Source organism: Bacillus rossius (genome assembly GCF_032445375.1).
Source record: "Bacillus rossius redtenbacheri isolate Brsri chromosome 4 unlocalized genomic scaffold, Brsri_v3 Brsri_v3_scf4_2, whole genome shotgun sequence".
NCBI classification, from domain to species: Eukaryota; Metazoa; Arthropoda; class Insecta; order Phasmatodea; family Bacillidae; genus Bacillus; species Bacillus rossius.
In genome coordinates, this window is record NW_026962011.1 from 35,548,247 (window position 1) to 35,564,142 (window position 15,896).

At 42.4% G+C, this 15,896-nt stretch overlaps 1 protein-coding gene across 21 annotated transcripts in view; it reads right to left on the reverse strand.

The window, feature by feature from the left end:
- Positions 1–15,896, reverse strand: part of LOC134542024 (coiled-coil domain-containing protein AGAP005037) — a 713,248-nt gene that overhangs the window by 567,789 nt on the left and 129,563 nt on the right. For 20 of the 21 annotated variants that reach the window (XR_010076723.1, XM_063385862.1, XM_063385858.1 and 17 more), the window contains exon 2: positions 232–5,306. Coding sequence is in view for 20 of the 21 variants with exons in the window: in XM_063385862.1 (XP_063241932.1) it covers positions 232–5,269 (5,038 nt within the window). In the remaining variant the exon portion in view is untranslated. Of the gene's footprint in view, positions 1–231; positions 5,307–9,382; positions 9,478–15,896 lie in introns of those variants that run through there. The other variant, XM_063385850.1, reaches the window with a different exon arrangement.

Here is a 15,896-nt window from a genome sequence, read left to right on the forward strand (position 1 = left end):
ATTTTTAAGCATAAGTATTAAATTAACAGAGAACCAACTCTGGATGTATATAAAACATAAAACAAGGGCAAAATTAAATACTAATACGAGGTAAAAATTAAATTTTACGTTAGTACCAAAATACTTGGCGAAGAGTCCGTATCTCCCGGCCGCAGACTGGGAATAAGATCATTAGTACATTATTTAAACATCTGGTGGTAAGTCTCGGTAGTTGGCAGCACCGCGACTCACCTCCGTAATACGCGCCGCGGTGCGCAGCCCTCTGCATGATGCGCTGCACCTCGCCCGCCTCGCTGCCAGACTCCGACTCGGACTGCAGCTGCCATCTGTTGGCGGGCGTCGGAACCTCGCCGGGCTGCTGCCGGACGGCCTCGGCGGCTCGCCGCGGCTGGGGCGCCCCGTTGCGTGGTATGGGGGGCAGGGGGCGGTCAGGGGCTTGCAGAGCTAGAGGCACGTTGCGGACAGGAGGGGCCGGTTTGACTCCCCGTTGCCCCGATGGGCTGACGTTCACGTACAAGTCGTAGTTAGCGCCAGGCTGCTTCGGACTCACGGGGGAGTTGGGCAGGAAGACCTCAGAGTCGCTGTCCGCCCTGGCACTCCGCTTCTGCCGGGTCGGGGGTTCGGGGGCGAGTCCGTTCCGCGTCGGCCAGTAGGACCTCTCCCGGGACTGCTGCTGGTTCGTGAAGCTCACGCGCTTTGGCGGAGGCGGCGGTCCGATGGCGTACGTGGAGGAATCCGTCAGTGCCCCGTCCACGGAGGAGGTCGAGTTGCTGATCAGGCTGCCGCGCTTGAATATGGGGTGGTAGAACGGTTCCGAAGTCTTGTTCTGATCGCTACCAAGCTGGGTCCCATGGCCCGACTTCCGGTTCGGGTCGCGACTCATCGTACCGACGTCCATTGCACTCTGGGACCTCGGGTAGGGGGCTCTCTCGCTACCCTGCACCTGCGCGAGTTTCTCAGGGTGCCGCAACTCCACGCTGCTGAAATTGTTGGCTTCTTCATAAATCGTCGGAGTTGATCGCGCGGCTGACTGCTGGCGATGCATGTGGATTGGGCCGATGGTGCTTCTCTGCGTGCTGCCCCTCTCGAAGTAACCTTGGCCCACGTTCTGTTCTGCTTGTGGGATGACGGACAGCGCAGATGGCACGTGCCGTGGTAAACTGAGGCTACGGCCTGCTAGGCCTCGCAGATTGGGCCCCGGCGAAACACTTCTAGACCTGCCAGAACGTTGCTGAACAAGCACAGGGCTTTGGTTGGTCATGGTGCTATTCTGGTAGATAGGCTGTGGTCTTGCCAACTGAGCACTACCTCCTAAACTGCCCATCGAATCTTGCTGCCTCATTATCAATACAGGTTGTTCAACTTTACGCTGAGCATGACCTGGTAATGATCCTGTAGATGTATACTGCCCCTGTAGTCTAGGATCTGAAACAGGCGACAATTGCTGGGAAGTACTTCTTCTGCGACAAGCTTCCCAGTAAAGAGCTTCTACTTCTTGGCGGGAAAGCTTCTGAGTAAAATTTGGCTGGCCGGGACTACTTCCACTAGACTCTGGAGAGTATGAGCTTAATGGGGAAATACTTCTCGCTCTCAAGTGCTGATAAACTGCTTCTCTCTCTTTATTGGTCAAGGTTTTACTGACATCTCTAGCTAGAGGACTAGGAACGTTCGCATATGTTCCGCCTGGTAGTCTCTGGTAATGAGGAGATAAACTTCGAGACCTGAGTGACTCCTCCTTTAATTTCAATTCAGGTGATAAATGTTTAGGTTGCATGTAGGCAGGAATTAACAGTCCACTGTTTGAGTAAACATTAGTATTTGGTTGTGAACACTGCCCATTTTTATTTAAAGTTGCACGGCTGTTGTTAGTTTCCGGTGGTATAATACGTGGCTTGGCGTAATGGCTGGTGTGAAGTGGGGCTGAGAGTCTACCCGAAGAAACTGACACATTTTGAACCCGAAATGGCTCGTTTAAATTAGTAACAGGAACTCCAGAATATTTTGTAGGTTCAGAGGGATGGTACACTACAGGCCCTCTACGAATTTCTTTGTATTTAGTTTCTGGTGCAGGAACTGAGTGGCGAAAATGAGGACTGCTAAAAACAACCTGTGTAGCAGCTTTTGATCTATCCTGGCCTTTTCTGCCCGCAGATACATGCTGTTCCGAATCTGTCAATGCCGAGTTCCATGGAACTGGAGATTCTTGTGGGACAATAGTTGAGGATGAAGAACAGGAACTGATGCTGTTTCTAGATCTAACACCTTCATCAGTTTCATCAACACTCTTTTTAGCTTGAGATTGACGAGAAGATGGTTTATTAGCATTTGCATAGTTTTGGTATGCATGGTAATTATTTGGAAGCTCATTTGTAGGAGTAGAAGGACTATCAGTTCGTTTCTTTGGATAAGAAGGTTGCTGCATACGAGATGGCATAGAATTGTTCCTGTGGAATAATTCTTCTTGTCTAGAAGGCTTTAAAGGTGTACTAGAAGGTCGCTTGGGTGGTTGGTTTTCATGTCGTAATTTTTGTAATCGTTCTTCTATTATTAGTGATGTGTCAGGTATGGTTCTGTTTGGTGATAACTGTGGCTCAGCAGAGAAGCGCCCCCTAGAACTATTTGGACTTAAACTTCGTGAACGTAAGTGTAAGTTTCTTTGTGAGTTATCATTTTGAATTTGTGATGAATTACTCTGTTTCTGTATGCCATATATTTCTGGTGTCGATGCTTGGGATCGAACTTCCTTCTTTGGTATGTTGGTCAAAAAAGCTGTTTCCAAAATTGGTTTGTTTGTTGATGGGTGCACTTTAGAATCTCCAATATACTTTGATTTTATCTGTTTTTGTGCATAATTAGGCTGTTCTTCTTTTTTTAAAAGTTGCACTGTTTCTTGTGATGATATTTTACGATCGTCTGCGGTGTGTCTTTTAGGACTTGAAAAAATATTGTGAAAAAACAATTTTCTAAAGCCACTGGGCTTCTCTTTCTCCTCTTGGCTCCTCTTCCCACCTTGCGGGGTTTCCTTTGTGGCCGCCGTTATGTTGGTTTGGTTCTCTTCGCAAGTGATACTGTTTACTTCCGTTATGGAAGTGTTATCACCAGTTGGTGTCAAAATACCAATCTCAGGCACTGAATGATTTCTTTCTCCAGATATTTCTCCTTCACTCAAACCTGATATATTTTTAAATGAAGGTGGCTGAAGGTTGTCAGGTGTCGCTGTTTTCCTTGCTCGCTCCTGATTTTCTAAGTAAGATTTTTCAGAGACTACAAAAGCATGAATAATTTCGGGATCAGATAAATCAGAATAATCAGAATCACTTGCTAAGCTCGCTAAAAGTTGTTTTTCTTTCTCGTCAAAGTCGATGTGTTCATCCGCATAAATATATTTTTCACTAACTTCGTTATCGTAAGTACTGGTTGACAAACTTCTCCCTGCAGATTCTTTTTCCTCTTCTTTTTCGTCTTTTTCTTCTGCTAGTTTACTTATTAATGATGCATACGCATCCTTATCATCATCTTTCACTATATCAGAACGCTTTACAAATAGAGCCGTTTCTGGTTCGGTATTTCTGTTTTCATCAACTACTGATTGCGTTTCTATTTTTTTATCGATTCGTTTGGGTATTCCGGGTAAATGTTCCGCATATTTTTTTGCATGAGCCTCTTGCTTGAGCCTGAAACGTTCTTCGGCGCTTAAAGTTTTTTCCTCAGGAAACCTTACCAACTTACCACGTCTCAGTTTTCGTACAGTTTTAACTTTTTTTGCTGGTCGATCTTGCGACAGTTTCTGCAACAAACTTGTAGTCCAAGAAACCCTCTTTGGTTGTTTCTCTTCGGAAAAGCTGTAGTCTGTAAGAGCACTTGAACAACGACTCCTTGGATTTCTCAATTCAGGAGAGGAAAAATATTCTTCCAGTGAAGAAGATTCCGAGTTGAACGAAGATTCTAAACCCCCTGAGATAGCAGTTTTATAGCAGTTGCTCAATAAATGTTCTGGGTGTGAAAGAGGCCTTGTGTCTGAATTTTTGCGAGAACTCACAAAATTAATTTTCGATACTCCATTCGGTAAGTCATTAGTTAGTTCCCTTTTTTTCTTTATGGATTTATCTTTTGCACCATCTTCATCAGTGATAGTTTCTTTGTGTTCAGATTTCCGAAGTACTGTGTCCTCAACAACGTCACGATCTTTTAAACACGTTCTATTTATTTCTCCTTCACGAACTGGCACCGAGTTATTATTCAAACGATCTTCGTTATTTTTAGTCACAGAATTTGCAGCATTACCAACTAAGTCGGTTCTTGTTGACAAAGGTTGCGAACTTTCTAAACCTTGTGCTTTATTATTTTGAGAATTCTTGCTTGTTACAGAAGTTATCAAGTGTGATTTTGGTAATGGATATACAAAATAATCAGGAGATTTAGGAGAATCAAGAGACGATGGCCTCAGCTTCCTTTCGACAGCAGGAGAGTATGATCTCTTCAAAGTTTCTATTGTTTCCGGGCTTAATTTAGTTGATAAATTTTGCTGTAACCTTTCTATTACTAACTGACTAGCCGACAATCTATTATGCGTGGTCTTGGCAGACTTGGGAATTTCTACTTCTCGCTGTTCGCGGATTGTTAACACGGGGATGCTAGACGCAGGGACAGCAGCAGAAGAAGTCGAGATTAGTTCCGCTTTACTTTCAAGAGATAAGGGGTATTGGGAAACACTAGTAGCACTGTTTTTGTCTTCACGGTCACTTTTTTCAATCACAATTTCATCACACAACGCACTTGTTTCAGATTTACACTTAGCCACCACATCAGCTTTGGCTTTGGGTTTTACTGGATCACAGACCACACCATGAACTTTCTTGCCATTCCTAACGTTACTCACCACTGTGAAAGGTTTTCCATTCTGAGCACTTGTCTGGACTTTGCACTCGACGTCTGAACTGTCCTTGGAGCCGGAATCGTGATCCGAAGGTTTCCGGCTCTTCACCGGTATCCTTGACAGGTCGAAACGAGACAACCTCTTGGACTCGGTCCTCGGCGGGCTGTCTCTGGGAGGTGATGCGACGCCGTTCTCTCGCGCCGGGTGCTCTCCCTTGATGGCGTTCTCGAAAGCCTCCCGCAGACTGCGCACAGATGACCTCTTCACGTTGTTGTTGGCCTGCCTCTGGAAGTTGGAGTAGCCAAGCTGCTGGATGCTGGTTACGCCCTGCTTGGCTTCCGGCTTCTGGGAGGCGACCTCACTGATCTCGCCCTTCCGACCAGACTTCTTCATGGAGAGCCGCTGTCGACACTACCAGCCCTTTCCCTACCTGCAACAAACAAACGCAAACAGTCAGCCACGTTGTCGGAATGTGTAAGCTACATGATCATGGCATGCACCAGCAAACACAAACATACACATGCACATTTTAAAGAAAAAATTCACATCTTCAAACATGAAAATTATTCAATCTCCAGTTTGCAACGCGTGTTACCTCGCGAAATACACAACAGCTTGACTAAGTCACACATGTGAGGTCATGTCAATTGTTTAGCCCAGCATGTTATTTTTACCGCACATACACGTGTGTGTGCGTGCGTACATCTGTGTGAGAGAGAACGCGTATAGTTTACAAGCATCAACCACGAAATTCCTAAGCAAATACCTTATCCGATACCGGTTATCTACGCGGATAGATAAAAATACTATACAAAGACAAATGCGCACGCCTAAAGCGATGAAGCAACGTAATTCTCATTTATCAACTTCAAGAAGTAACGGGAGTTTGTTTTGGCAAAAACAGAAATCATCCACTTACCAAGCTTAAATTTTCGAAGAAACTTCCTTTCGATTGTAAAATTAAGGTGTGCCCAAGTGATATGTACTTACACTGGTTTGTACACATTGAAACTTTATACATTCATTCCTAGATGATCTTAAATCGACATTGATCTAAGTTCAGGATTGGGTGTTGTGTTGTTTGTCCCTTCACCAACATACTACCATTGAATATATATATTGTTACGATCGCGCTTGGCTGCAGTGCTTGGCGTCGCCGCGCTCGTTCGGGCTGTCTGCGCCCCCTTCCACCCGCATCCTCTCCCTGGTATCTCGTGTCATACTGTCTCGCAACATCCTGACCGTCGCAGCGCGCACCTGCCTCAGATCGAGTTACTTAAAAGAGGCCGCACTGCGGAATAAAAGGATTCAGACATGTATATCGGCGCGTTTTGTGGGAACCCGATGCTTGTTGCGTTTATCGGCGTTCTTTGAGCAGCCGCCGCGTCCTTCGAGGACTCACGACGCGTTTCTGGGCATTTCGACGGCGAAGGTCGCGCGATATCTTGGAGACATGCCCGATTGTTCTGGACGGGAACCCAAGGGTTATATAAGGAGGTTGGGCCGACCTTCGACAAGAGTTCAGTGGGGAGTTCTCCCGCGGCGGAGTTTCCGGGCGATAGTGCCGCGGGTGCGGCAGAGTGGCGAAGTCCTTGGACGAAGGTTCCAGGGCAGGGAGTGAGTGAGTTCAGTGGAGTCGGGAGTTTCCGGGCGATAGAGTCGCGGGCGCGGCGGAGTCCCGAGTGAAGTTGCGGGCGAGTCGTCGTGTGGGATCTCGGCGAAGGGTGTGACGGCGGCGGCGGAGTGCGGCGACGGAGTCCCGCGGCGGAGACCCACGAGGGGTGCTGCGGCGAGAGTTGCGCCGGAAGTGCGGCCCAGCGAGGTGTGTGAAACGAGTGACTGGGGAATTGTCCTTTTTTTACGTGTAATTAATTATCTGCCAATTTAGAAGATTAATTGTAAGTGACAAGTAGTGGTAATAAATAAAACTGTGTGTGTGAAATAAAATCTATTAATTGGGCTATCCTTTACGAACCCGCGGTAAATCGTATATATATATATATATATACACACATACACACACACACACACACACATACAATGATACTACGGTAGGCAACGGAACATCAATGCAGAACTGCGCTGCAACCCATGGTCGCGGCGCTGAAATTAAACAATGAGACTCAACAGCACTTCAAGCTGTTAAAAAAATATATTATTTGCAAATATGAAATGAATATTTGTAACTTAATAACAAGTTCTTGCGACCATGTAACAGGAGAAAAAATAAACCTTAGTTTTTAAAGTTGATCCCGGGTCCAGTATTCATAAAAACACTCTACTAACCCTATAGTTAATTTAATCACAATCAAATGTTCAAGGTCAAAAGCCCCACTTGACTACTGCGTTAATATTAAGTAAACTGAAAAATAAATCCTAGATGAATGCTTCATATTTTGTGGTTTTGTGTCGGTGAGTAATTCGTTACGGGAAACATTATTGTTTTTCAATAATATGGCATAATATAGTTAAAATACGTACGTATCATACTAGTAACACACGAACTTGCTACTGTGTCAAATTTCCTGAAAAATATAGAAGCTGTGCAAATGATGGGGGAAAAAAAGAGGATAATGAATAAAATAAAAAAAAATAATAATCTAATAGCGGTTAATTATACTCTAGAGCTGCATCGAAAGCCAAATACGCAACAGTTAATTTTTCATAACTTTTAAATATTACACTTTGAATCTGTTTACATAAAACAGGCTATACATAGGGTCGTGTATGTTTCGTGAAAAATTTTCGAGACTAGCTGAGAGTTAAAATACTGTAGCATCGTGAGCGTTTCGTGACTGGTCGAGTTTCTTTCTGGTACAAGTCTTATCTTGCAGACGGCCGCCAATCACAAGGAAGAAACCGCTGGCACGGCCATACCATATTGTAGTCTGATCATTGAATATATATATATATATATATATATATATATATATATAATACGTTATATATATTCAATGGTCTAATGGAACGTGTAGTATCTATTCAGTGCCTCGTAAGTTTGACGCCGCCGAGTTGCTATAGTATTTCGCAGTCCAGAGTAAAAAGTGTCCACTGTTGCCAGATTTATACTACCCGACTTACGTATACTATCGTAAGTTACAATAAGTTTATAGATATTTTTTTTTTATTTTACCACATGTGAATTTTTTAAGACCATAAATAGTGTGTAAGAGTTCTCTTCATACTGAAAAGACAAATAATAATAATAATTCGTGGCTAAACATAAAGTATTATTTCACTGGAGATACTATTTGTAGAAGTCGGTCACTATAAATATTAAGGCAAGCCATTAAATTGTGTTCTATACTCCAACAAAGTCCAATTTTGACGTGAAACTTCTTTGAACGCGATGGGAGGACAATTTCAAGGTCGAATTTTAATGCAACATCTTCGTGTAACATTGTACCTGAAACGTTTTTTTTTCCTAACCTAACTAAAAACTAAGTGTGTTTTGAAACGTTACTGACGCGAAAAGGACGGAGAATAGGTTGCGGACGGTGCAGAGAACCGAGGCCTTGAGCGGACTCCACGTGGTGGCGTGCGGCTCAGGTTGAACCCCGCCATGCTGCAGGGATAGGTGGGTCACGGCGGTAGGGACCTGCATCTAGTAAGGGAGTATGTGAGCAGAGGGCAACACAACGGGATTTGAGCTTATCGTTGTGCACCACGCCACGGTCCATATTCGCAAGAAAATCGTTTTCGTTCAAGTACGTATTATTTCAATTATTTTTGTTAAACAGTTTTAAATGAATATTTTTTATATTAAATTATAATTATTTGTTGACGAAATGATTGATACCAAGATGGCGTCTTTCAGTTACATCTCGTAAGAAGCAAAAAATGTAATTGATGGAACACAACAAATTTTTCTTCATAAAATACAATGTTTCAGATGCATTTAAAAAAAATCATTACAAACATAATGTTGTGTCTAGAACCTTGTTGCTCTATGGAGTATTATCTGTAAACAAGGACAGCGCCACAGGCAGAAGTCGTGACTTGGGGAGAGGGGGGAGAGGGAAAGGGAGAGGGAGAGGGAGAGGGAGAGGGAGAGGGAGAGGGAGAGGGAGAGATAGAGAGAGAGAGGGAGAGAGAGAGAGAGAGAGGATGAGCTCGGAGGTGGACCCAGAGTTGACGGGGCGGCACCAGGGTGTCCACAGTTAGTACTTTCGTACTAGATCTAGTACTTTCATAACTTTTTTAGTGGTCTAGTACATTTACGCTCAGATCTAGAACATTTTTTTTAAATATATAATAATATTATAGTAACTCCAATATGTTTTATTATTAAGCGTAATTATTTTAAAAAACTATGGAATGTATGTGTGTGTGGTGTGATATTTAAGTTCGAGCATTGCAATGTCATAATAACTTCCTAAATTGTTAAAAACCATAACAAATTATAATTTAGTACTTTTTTTTTCAAATCTAGTACTTTTCTCTTGCCTAAGTTGGTAGGAAATATTTTTTTTCCCTTGTGGACACCCTGGGCGGGCACTCACTCACCCAGCAGCAGAAGAACAGCGCGCCTCCCGACAGACAGCGGACGAGGCACGTAGCGCGACTCTGCTCCCGACACTCGCTATCGCAGATCCACGGCGAGACTCTGCAGCCGCCGCGCGTAAACAAGGCGACGATTTACGACGCGCGCTGCGGGGGCGCTTGCCTCGCGGTGACAAACCTGCACTTTGTGGGCGGCGCCCATAGAGCAACGACGCTTCAGACCAGGTGTGTGGCGCTCCCATAGAGTAACGAATACCTAGACCAGGCTCATGGCTCGTGCAACTAGTTTAATCGTAACGATATTAAAAAAAAAATTACTGTTATCAAGAGAAACAGTAAATATTCATACTTCCAAGCGCGTCTGAGTTTTTTTTATAATTTACTTTATAAAACAGTTGGAATTTAAATCCAAGTATTTCTTGAAATGTGTTCATTATATAAACAGGGTGACCACACAAAGTTCCCTAGTAAAATTTCAAAATTTCCTGACTTGTTTTTACACGAACATAATTTACTTACATTGCAATTTCACGAAAGAAATAAAGAAAATCCAGCCAAGTTCACTCTCCACTTTCCTTATTTAAAAAAGAACCTTCGAGGCACAATTTTTCAAGAGTGTTACGACTATGCATTAAAACACTAACTGGAAACATAATTTTCAGTCTGGGTGATGGCATACTGGGGCATGGCAATTTCCTCTAAAGTTTATTATCAACCAGCTGACCCGACAGCCGTTGTCCTGTCCAAATTTCAATAAATATTTTTGTGATCATTTTGTGCATTTGTGTAAAGATACTGGCAATGTGTAAACGAAGTAAAAATGATAAAAGAAACTTATTTCTTATTAATATTCAATTTGAGGAGGAGTACATGCAGAAGTACGCCAATTTTTTAATTTTGCATGCGAGATTAATTCTATCAGCAAAACACCGCTGAAATGCTGGAAATGTGTAATGTTCCTGGAATGTGATCGTTTTGAAACCATGCGGTTTTGTTTCGAAATGTAAGTCACAGTGTAAGTCGGAATTTCAAGTGTACAATCAAAACAAAGAAACGCTTTGATTAGATTGGTGTGCTGTGACATCACCCTTTCGTTCATTGCATTGCTTTATGATACACGACAATTTTTTTTGTTTTGTTGTCTGGCGCGTAAACAAACAAAGCTAAAGGTTTTCCGACACGGGAACAGGAGACATATAATGGGCCATGCGAGAAGCATGGATTTTCTAGGTTAATGCCGCAAACATTCAATCACTGCCCTTGTGATTTGTTAATTGTCATTTCGAGTGCAAGCCGCACCGGAAACTGCAAGAGTTTAAAGTAGAATGGCATGTCGGTCGGAACCAATGGGATTCGTGGTATCATAACGTCTTCTCAATTGTGCTTTCCTTTAAGAATTGTAGCTTCGATGATGTTGTTCATCATCATGTTCTTCACCGCAAGCCAGGTGCCACTGCAAATACGTGGTTAGTTGATATTTGTGGAATGTGTGTAAATTTGTTCCTGTTCCAGCAACCAATGAGCGCAGTGGCTCTGGTGCCGGGACCAATGGCGGCAATTTGACTTCGCCACTTGCGGAACGCAATTCCTGAGTTTCATTTCTGCATTTCAATGCCTTACAATGTTGGCACACACCGCTCATCGATCCAATAGCAACGTGTTGGTCTGCACTGTAATCAACTGTCACGTAGTAACGGAATGCAGCTCGTTGTGTATGCAGTGCAACATTATAGGTCTTATTGCAAAATTATTCAATTTCATTGTCGAGCGATTGGTTTCTACTGACCGATGATGTCTCATTCGATGCACGTAATCTTCGTTTGCATTTTCTCTTTCTTCTTGTGTACGTGCTGAACGTGTTTGTGATAATCGATTCCGTTCAATTTCATTTCGTTCTTTGCGTTTCTCTGCATTTCGATTAGATCCGAAAATTCGTTTTATTTGTAGCATTGCGAGTTCTGCGACCTAAATTGTTCCGTCTTATTGGCAGCACTGCAATTCTTTTAAAATGTATCCATTTAATTCAATTGTATTAATTGTGAAACACAATGAGCGTTGCTAAGAATTACAATTCAATTTCAAATGGACATTTGATTCACTTTATTGATACTGTATAAACGTTTGTCACCTCAAAACTCACGGTATTTCGTAAGTAAAGCTGTAATTTTTTTCTTTTCTTCATATCTGCCAATTTTCTTTTTCCAACTGAAAACAATCAATCAATTTATTTTAAATCCCGGGAGATAAACGAACCAAAAAAAAAAAATCAACCAAATATGTAGTTCCTAACGTCAGTTATGATCGAGAGCGAATAAAAAAATGTATGATTTTTGCAGTTTGTCCGAATCTTCCGACATTTTTTTCCTCGGAAACCTTTGCAGGACCATAAAGAACAGAATTAAGTATATCCATTGTTCGAAATGTGAGATATAGTTTTAAGTTCATTTAAAAATCTCATAGAAAAAATAGCAAATTCCCCGTTTTTTTTCTTCATAAAAACCTTATTCAGACTATTACGAAAATTAAAAACTAAATAAATAAATAGCCAAATCGATACAGCCGTTCTCAGGTGATGCGCTTACCAACGAACAGCATTTAATTTTTATTCATATAGATAGAGAATTTCCATGACTTTTCGAGGATTTTAAGTAAAATCGCTGCTTTCCTCTGACCAATTCCAACTTAGGTAAATTACTTTTCAAAGTGTGGAAAACCTTATCAAACTAATGCATAAATAGTTAAATAATATTTTTACTGTCATAAAATTCCAATTCTCACTTCCCGACCACACCGTCAATCAAACTAGAAGTCTTTGTCTAACGGCAACTCCCGACTTGAAAACCAAACGACCGGACAAAATGTATACTAACACATTATTTATTTAATTCTATTATGCTCGAACTGTATTGGCTCCACGGACGTACACGGAAAGTGAACACACAAAACCAACAAAGATAATAAACACATGCGTGTTTATCAAAAGCCATAAGGCGAGTCTAGAAAGATAGCTTATCTCCGTTCGATAAAGACAATGACTCATTCGCACAGCGACATCCTTTGTGCAAGACACGCTGAAACTGCAACAAAATTTTCCCGCCAAAATTTTTTGCAGAGAAAAAATAAAGGAAGAGAATAACAGCTGTATTGCTTACATATCCACGTTGTAATGTCGGTTCTACAGCTTCACTTGTTATATTATCTGACAGTTTTAAACATGATATGAAAACCTTGTTTTAGTTATTTAAATAGAAATTTACAATTTATAATTTGTAAGTAGTGTCAAAAAAAACATTACCTGGTATTGTTAGATGCATCGTAAGGTATTGAATATCCGGTGAACAATAAGAAATATATTTTCTGCTACTTAATGGAGTGTTGAATATAATGATTATTAGATTTAACTGTTCAGTAACATGTGCGTCAATTTTTTTTTCTTTCGTTGAAACAAATTCGGTATATTAGTTCAAAGATTTTTTTTTAAAGTACAAATCCCGCTTTCTTTTTCTCTCTCAGTGGCTCTCGGTATCGTCACAAGCATGGCATCGTCCGAATCCCCCTTCCCCCCCCCCCCCTCAATTCCTTGGCCGAATCACCTTCCACCCCCTCCCCAACCTTTATAATTCCCAACCAAGAGCAGGCCCGAACAGGGGACGCACCACAACGCCGAAATACTACAACGCCGAAAAACGTCATTGCAGGACTGGCACAAAGATTAGGTTAAGTTAGGCTAGGTTAGGTTAGACTAGGTTAGGTTAGGTTACACTAGGTTAGGTTAGACTAGGTTAGGTTAGACTTGGTTAGGTTAGGCTAGGCTATGATAGGCTAGGTTATATTACGCTAGGTTAGGTTAGGTAAGGTTAGGTTTTATTGTGGTATTTCGGCGTTAAGGTACATTTAAGAAACACACACAAATTCATTCAGTTGTTATTTCGGCGTTGTGGTACACAGCAGTTTTCTAGCTGTCGGCGTTGTGGTTAGTTTTGACATTCGGCGTTATGGTATTTCGGCGTTGTGGTAACGACCCGCCCGAACATTCCCCATCGCACCTGGTCGCCTCCGACCACCGCATGGCAGAGCCGTTCTCGACGCTACCTGCCAACTGCCAACTGCCAGTTTCAAACCAGTTCCCGCGGTGTTCTTCTGCGACCCTGTCCTCCACTCGGTGTGGACCACCAGACCAGGTCCGTGAGCTCCGAGACGCACTGGTGGTGATGGGGGGGGGGGGGGGGGCAATAGTCCGGGCCCCGCTCCGGTTTCATTTTTGTTTGTTCGTCGAGTGTTCCTGTTCAAACAACGGGCATTATTGGAAAAACAACAACAAAATTGGTTGTCTGTAAAGTCTGTTTACGAACGATTGTTTAACGTGACGTCATAACAAAACATTGATGAAATGATTGCATACTTTTATGAATAAAATTGAATCATTTTTATTTTAATAATAAAAAAATAAATACTTGAAATTATACTAGTAATCAGATTTTTAAAATGCAAGAATAATTAACCTTTATTGCCGAAATTGTTGTTGTAATAAGCAATGAAAACCACATTAACTTTTCACTTCACTTTATAAACAGTCGACGAAACAGTTCACGTGTAGATGACTTGTAATTCACTTTAAAAACTGGCGTTTAGCTATAAATTTTAAATATAATTATGAACAAGTTTTCATATAAATAAACTGTAATCAAATATATATCATCAATTATATGAATCACCATAATTTTTTAGTCAATTGTAACATAAACTATTATTACTGCACTCGCCGATAGCGTAACGGAACACAGCGTAACGGAACAATGTGCGTAACGGGACACTTTTTCGTGCGTGCAGCCGGCGTTCATCGATTTATTACTTATTAGACCTTGTCACGTCAAAAGAAGAAAAAAATTTCATGATGTAACTTGATGTGGTGGTCAATACCCATTTCTACTTATGATTTTATTGCCACGTATTGTGACGCGTTTCCGCAGAAAACTTTATGGTAAAGCATTTTCTTGAAACTGAACTGGGGATAATTTATCACGAAAAGAATATCAAACTTTCCTAAAAATAAACTTGTCAAAACGATCGTCGAAAATTGAAGTTGCGGGGTTAGTAACGTTGTTTGAAAGAGTTTTCATTTTTTTAATTTACGTTTCCGGGCTAGGCCGAGTCGGCACGCCAGAGGTTAATGAGACAATACGTATGCCTCGGGTCTTCTTGTTGGCGTCTTTTATTACAAAATGCCATTTTTGTCGTGACTTATTTACGTTTTGTACAGTCTCTGATTAAGGGAGATTTTTGCAATTTAAAATGTTTTCATGATGCATTCAATAAAGCTTCCATGCTAATATTTTTTTTTTAACTTAAATAGCTAAGTTAATATTATTTTCTTATTCTGTCTTCACGAGTTTTTTTCCCCCCTCAATACATTCTGAAAGGGAAGGCTTAGGACCACACGGTCTCCCTCCTCCCCCCCCCCCTCCCCACCACCGGGTCGTGGGTACGTCCGTGCATAAGGCAACACCCGACGGTGTTGTATCTAGGAGTGATTTTAGGTGATTAAAACATCAAATCCAGTTCCAGATTTCCGACTAAAACTGTAATGATACTGTCAGTAGATGATAATTTTATGTTCTTAGAAAAACCAAACTATAGTAAAACTGAAAATTTCTAAAACTTATAAATAAGGAGCATGCATATCTCACGAAAAGATTCCGAGATCAGCTGAAATTAAAATAACTGTAGCATCGTCTGTGGTTCGTGATTGGGCGAGTTTCTTTCAAGCTGCGTGTCTATTGTTAAAAACACCAGTCACAGTGATTCAGAGCGGAAGCAAACGCGTCCTGAGTGGCTCGGTCGAGCAAGGCAACGAATTCTCTCGCAGACGGCCGCCAATCACAAGGAAGAAGCCGCTGGTGCCCGTATACCTTGTTGCAGTCTAATAGGCGTTCAGATTTTTTTTTTTTTGCGAAAAATGGCCTGCCCCTATATTAGAGATCGGAAAAATTCGCGGATTTATTTCACGACAGCCTGAAATTCAAATAGCTATACCTCAGTGCTGCCTCTGCTATTGGCCCACAACTCACCTGGAAGACCCGGGGCCAGTGAGAAACACTCAACCGTAGCTGTACCGAATCACAGGCCGCTACGTTGGGACACCTTCACAAGACAGCAGCCAATGAGAGGATGACATTTGACCGAGTGTACGTATAACTATGGAGTTCATCCTACAGGGCATTGAACCCGCGAATTTTTCCGGTCCCTAGTTATGATTGACGGATGACATGAGGAAGGTTAACAGGTATGTTTGTATGAATGTGGGTCGCTGCGCACCGCGCAGTGAGGGCGAGAGAGAGAGAGAGCGAGAGAGCGAGAGAGAGAGAGAGCCGCTACACACCCGGGCGCGGAGCTCGGAGCTCACTGAGACAGCCTGTGTTCCCCCCGAGGCGAGCGGGGTCAGCGACCCCTCGCGCCGCCAGCCCGGGTTCACACGAGCCCCCCGCGGCGCAGCCCGCGGGCAGCCCACCCCCCTTCG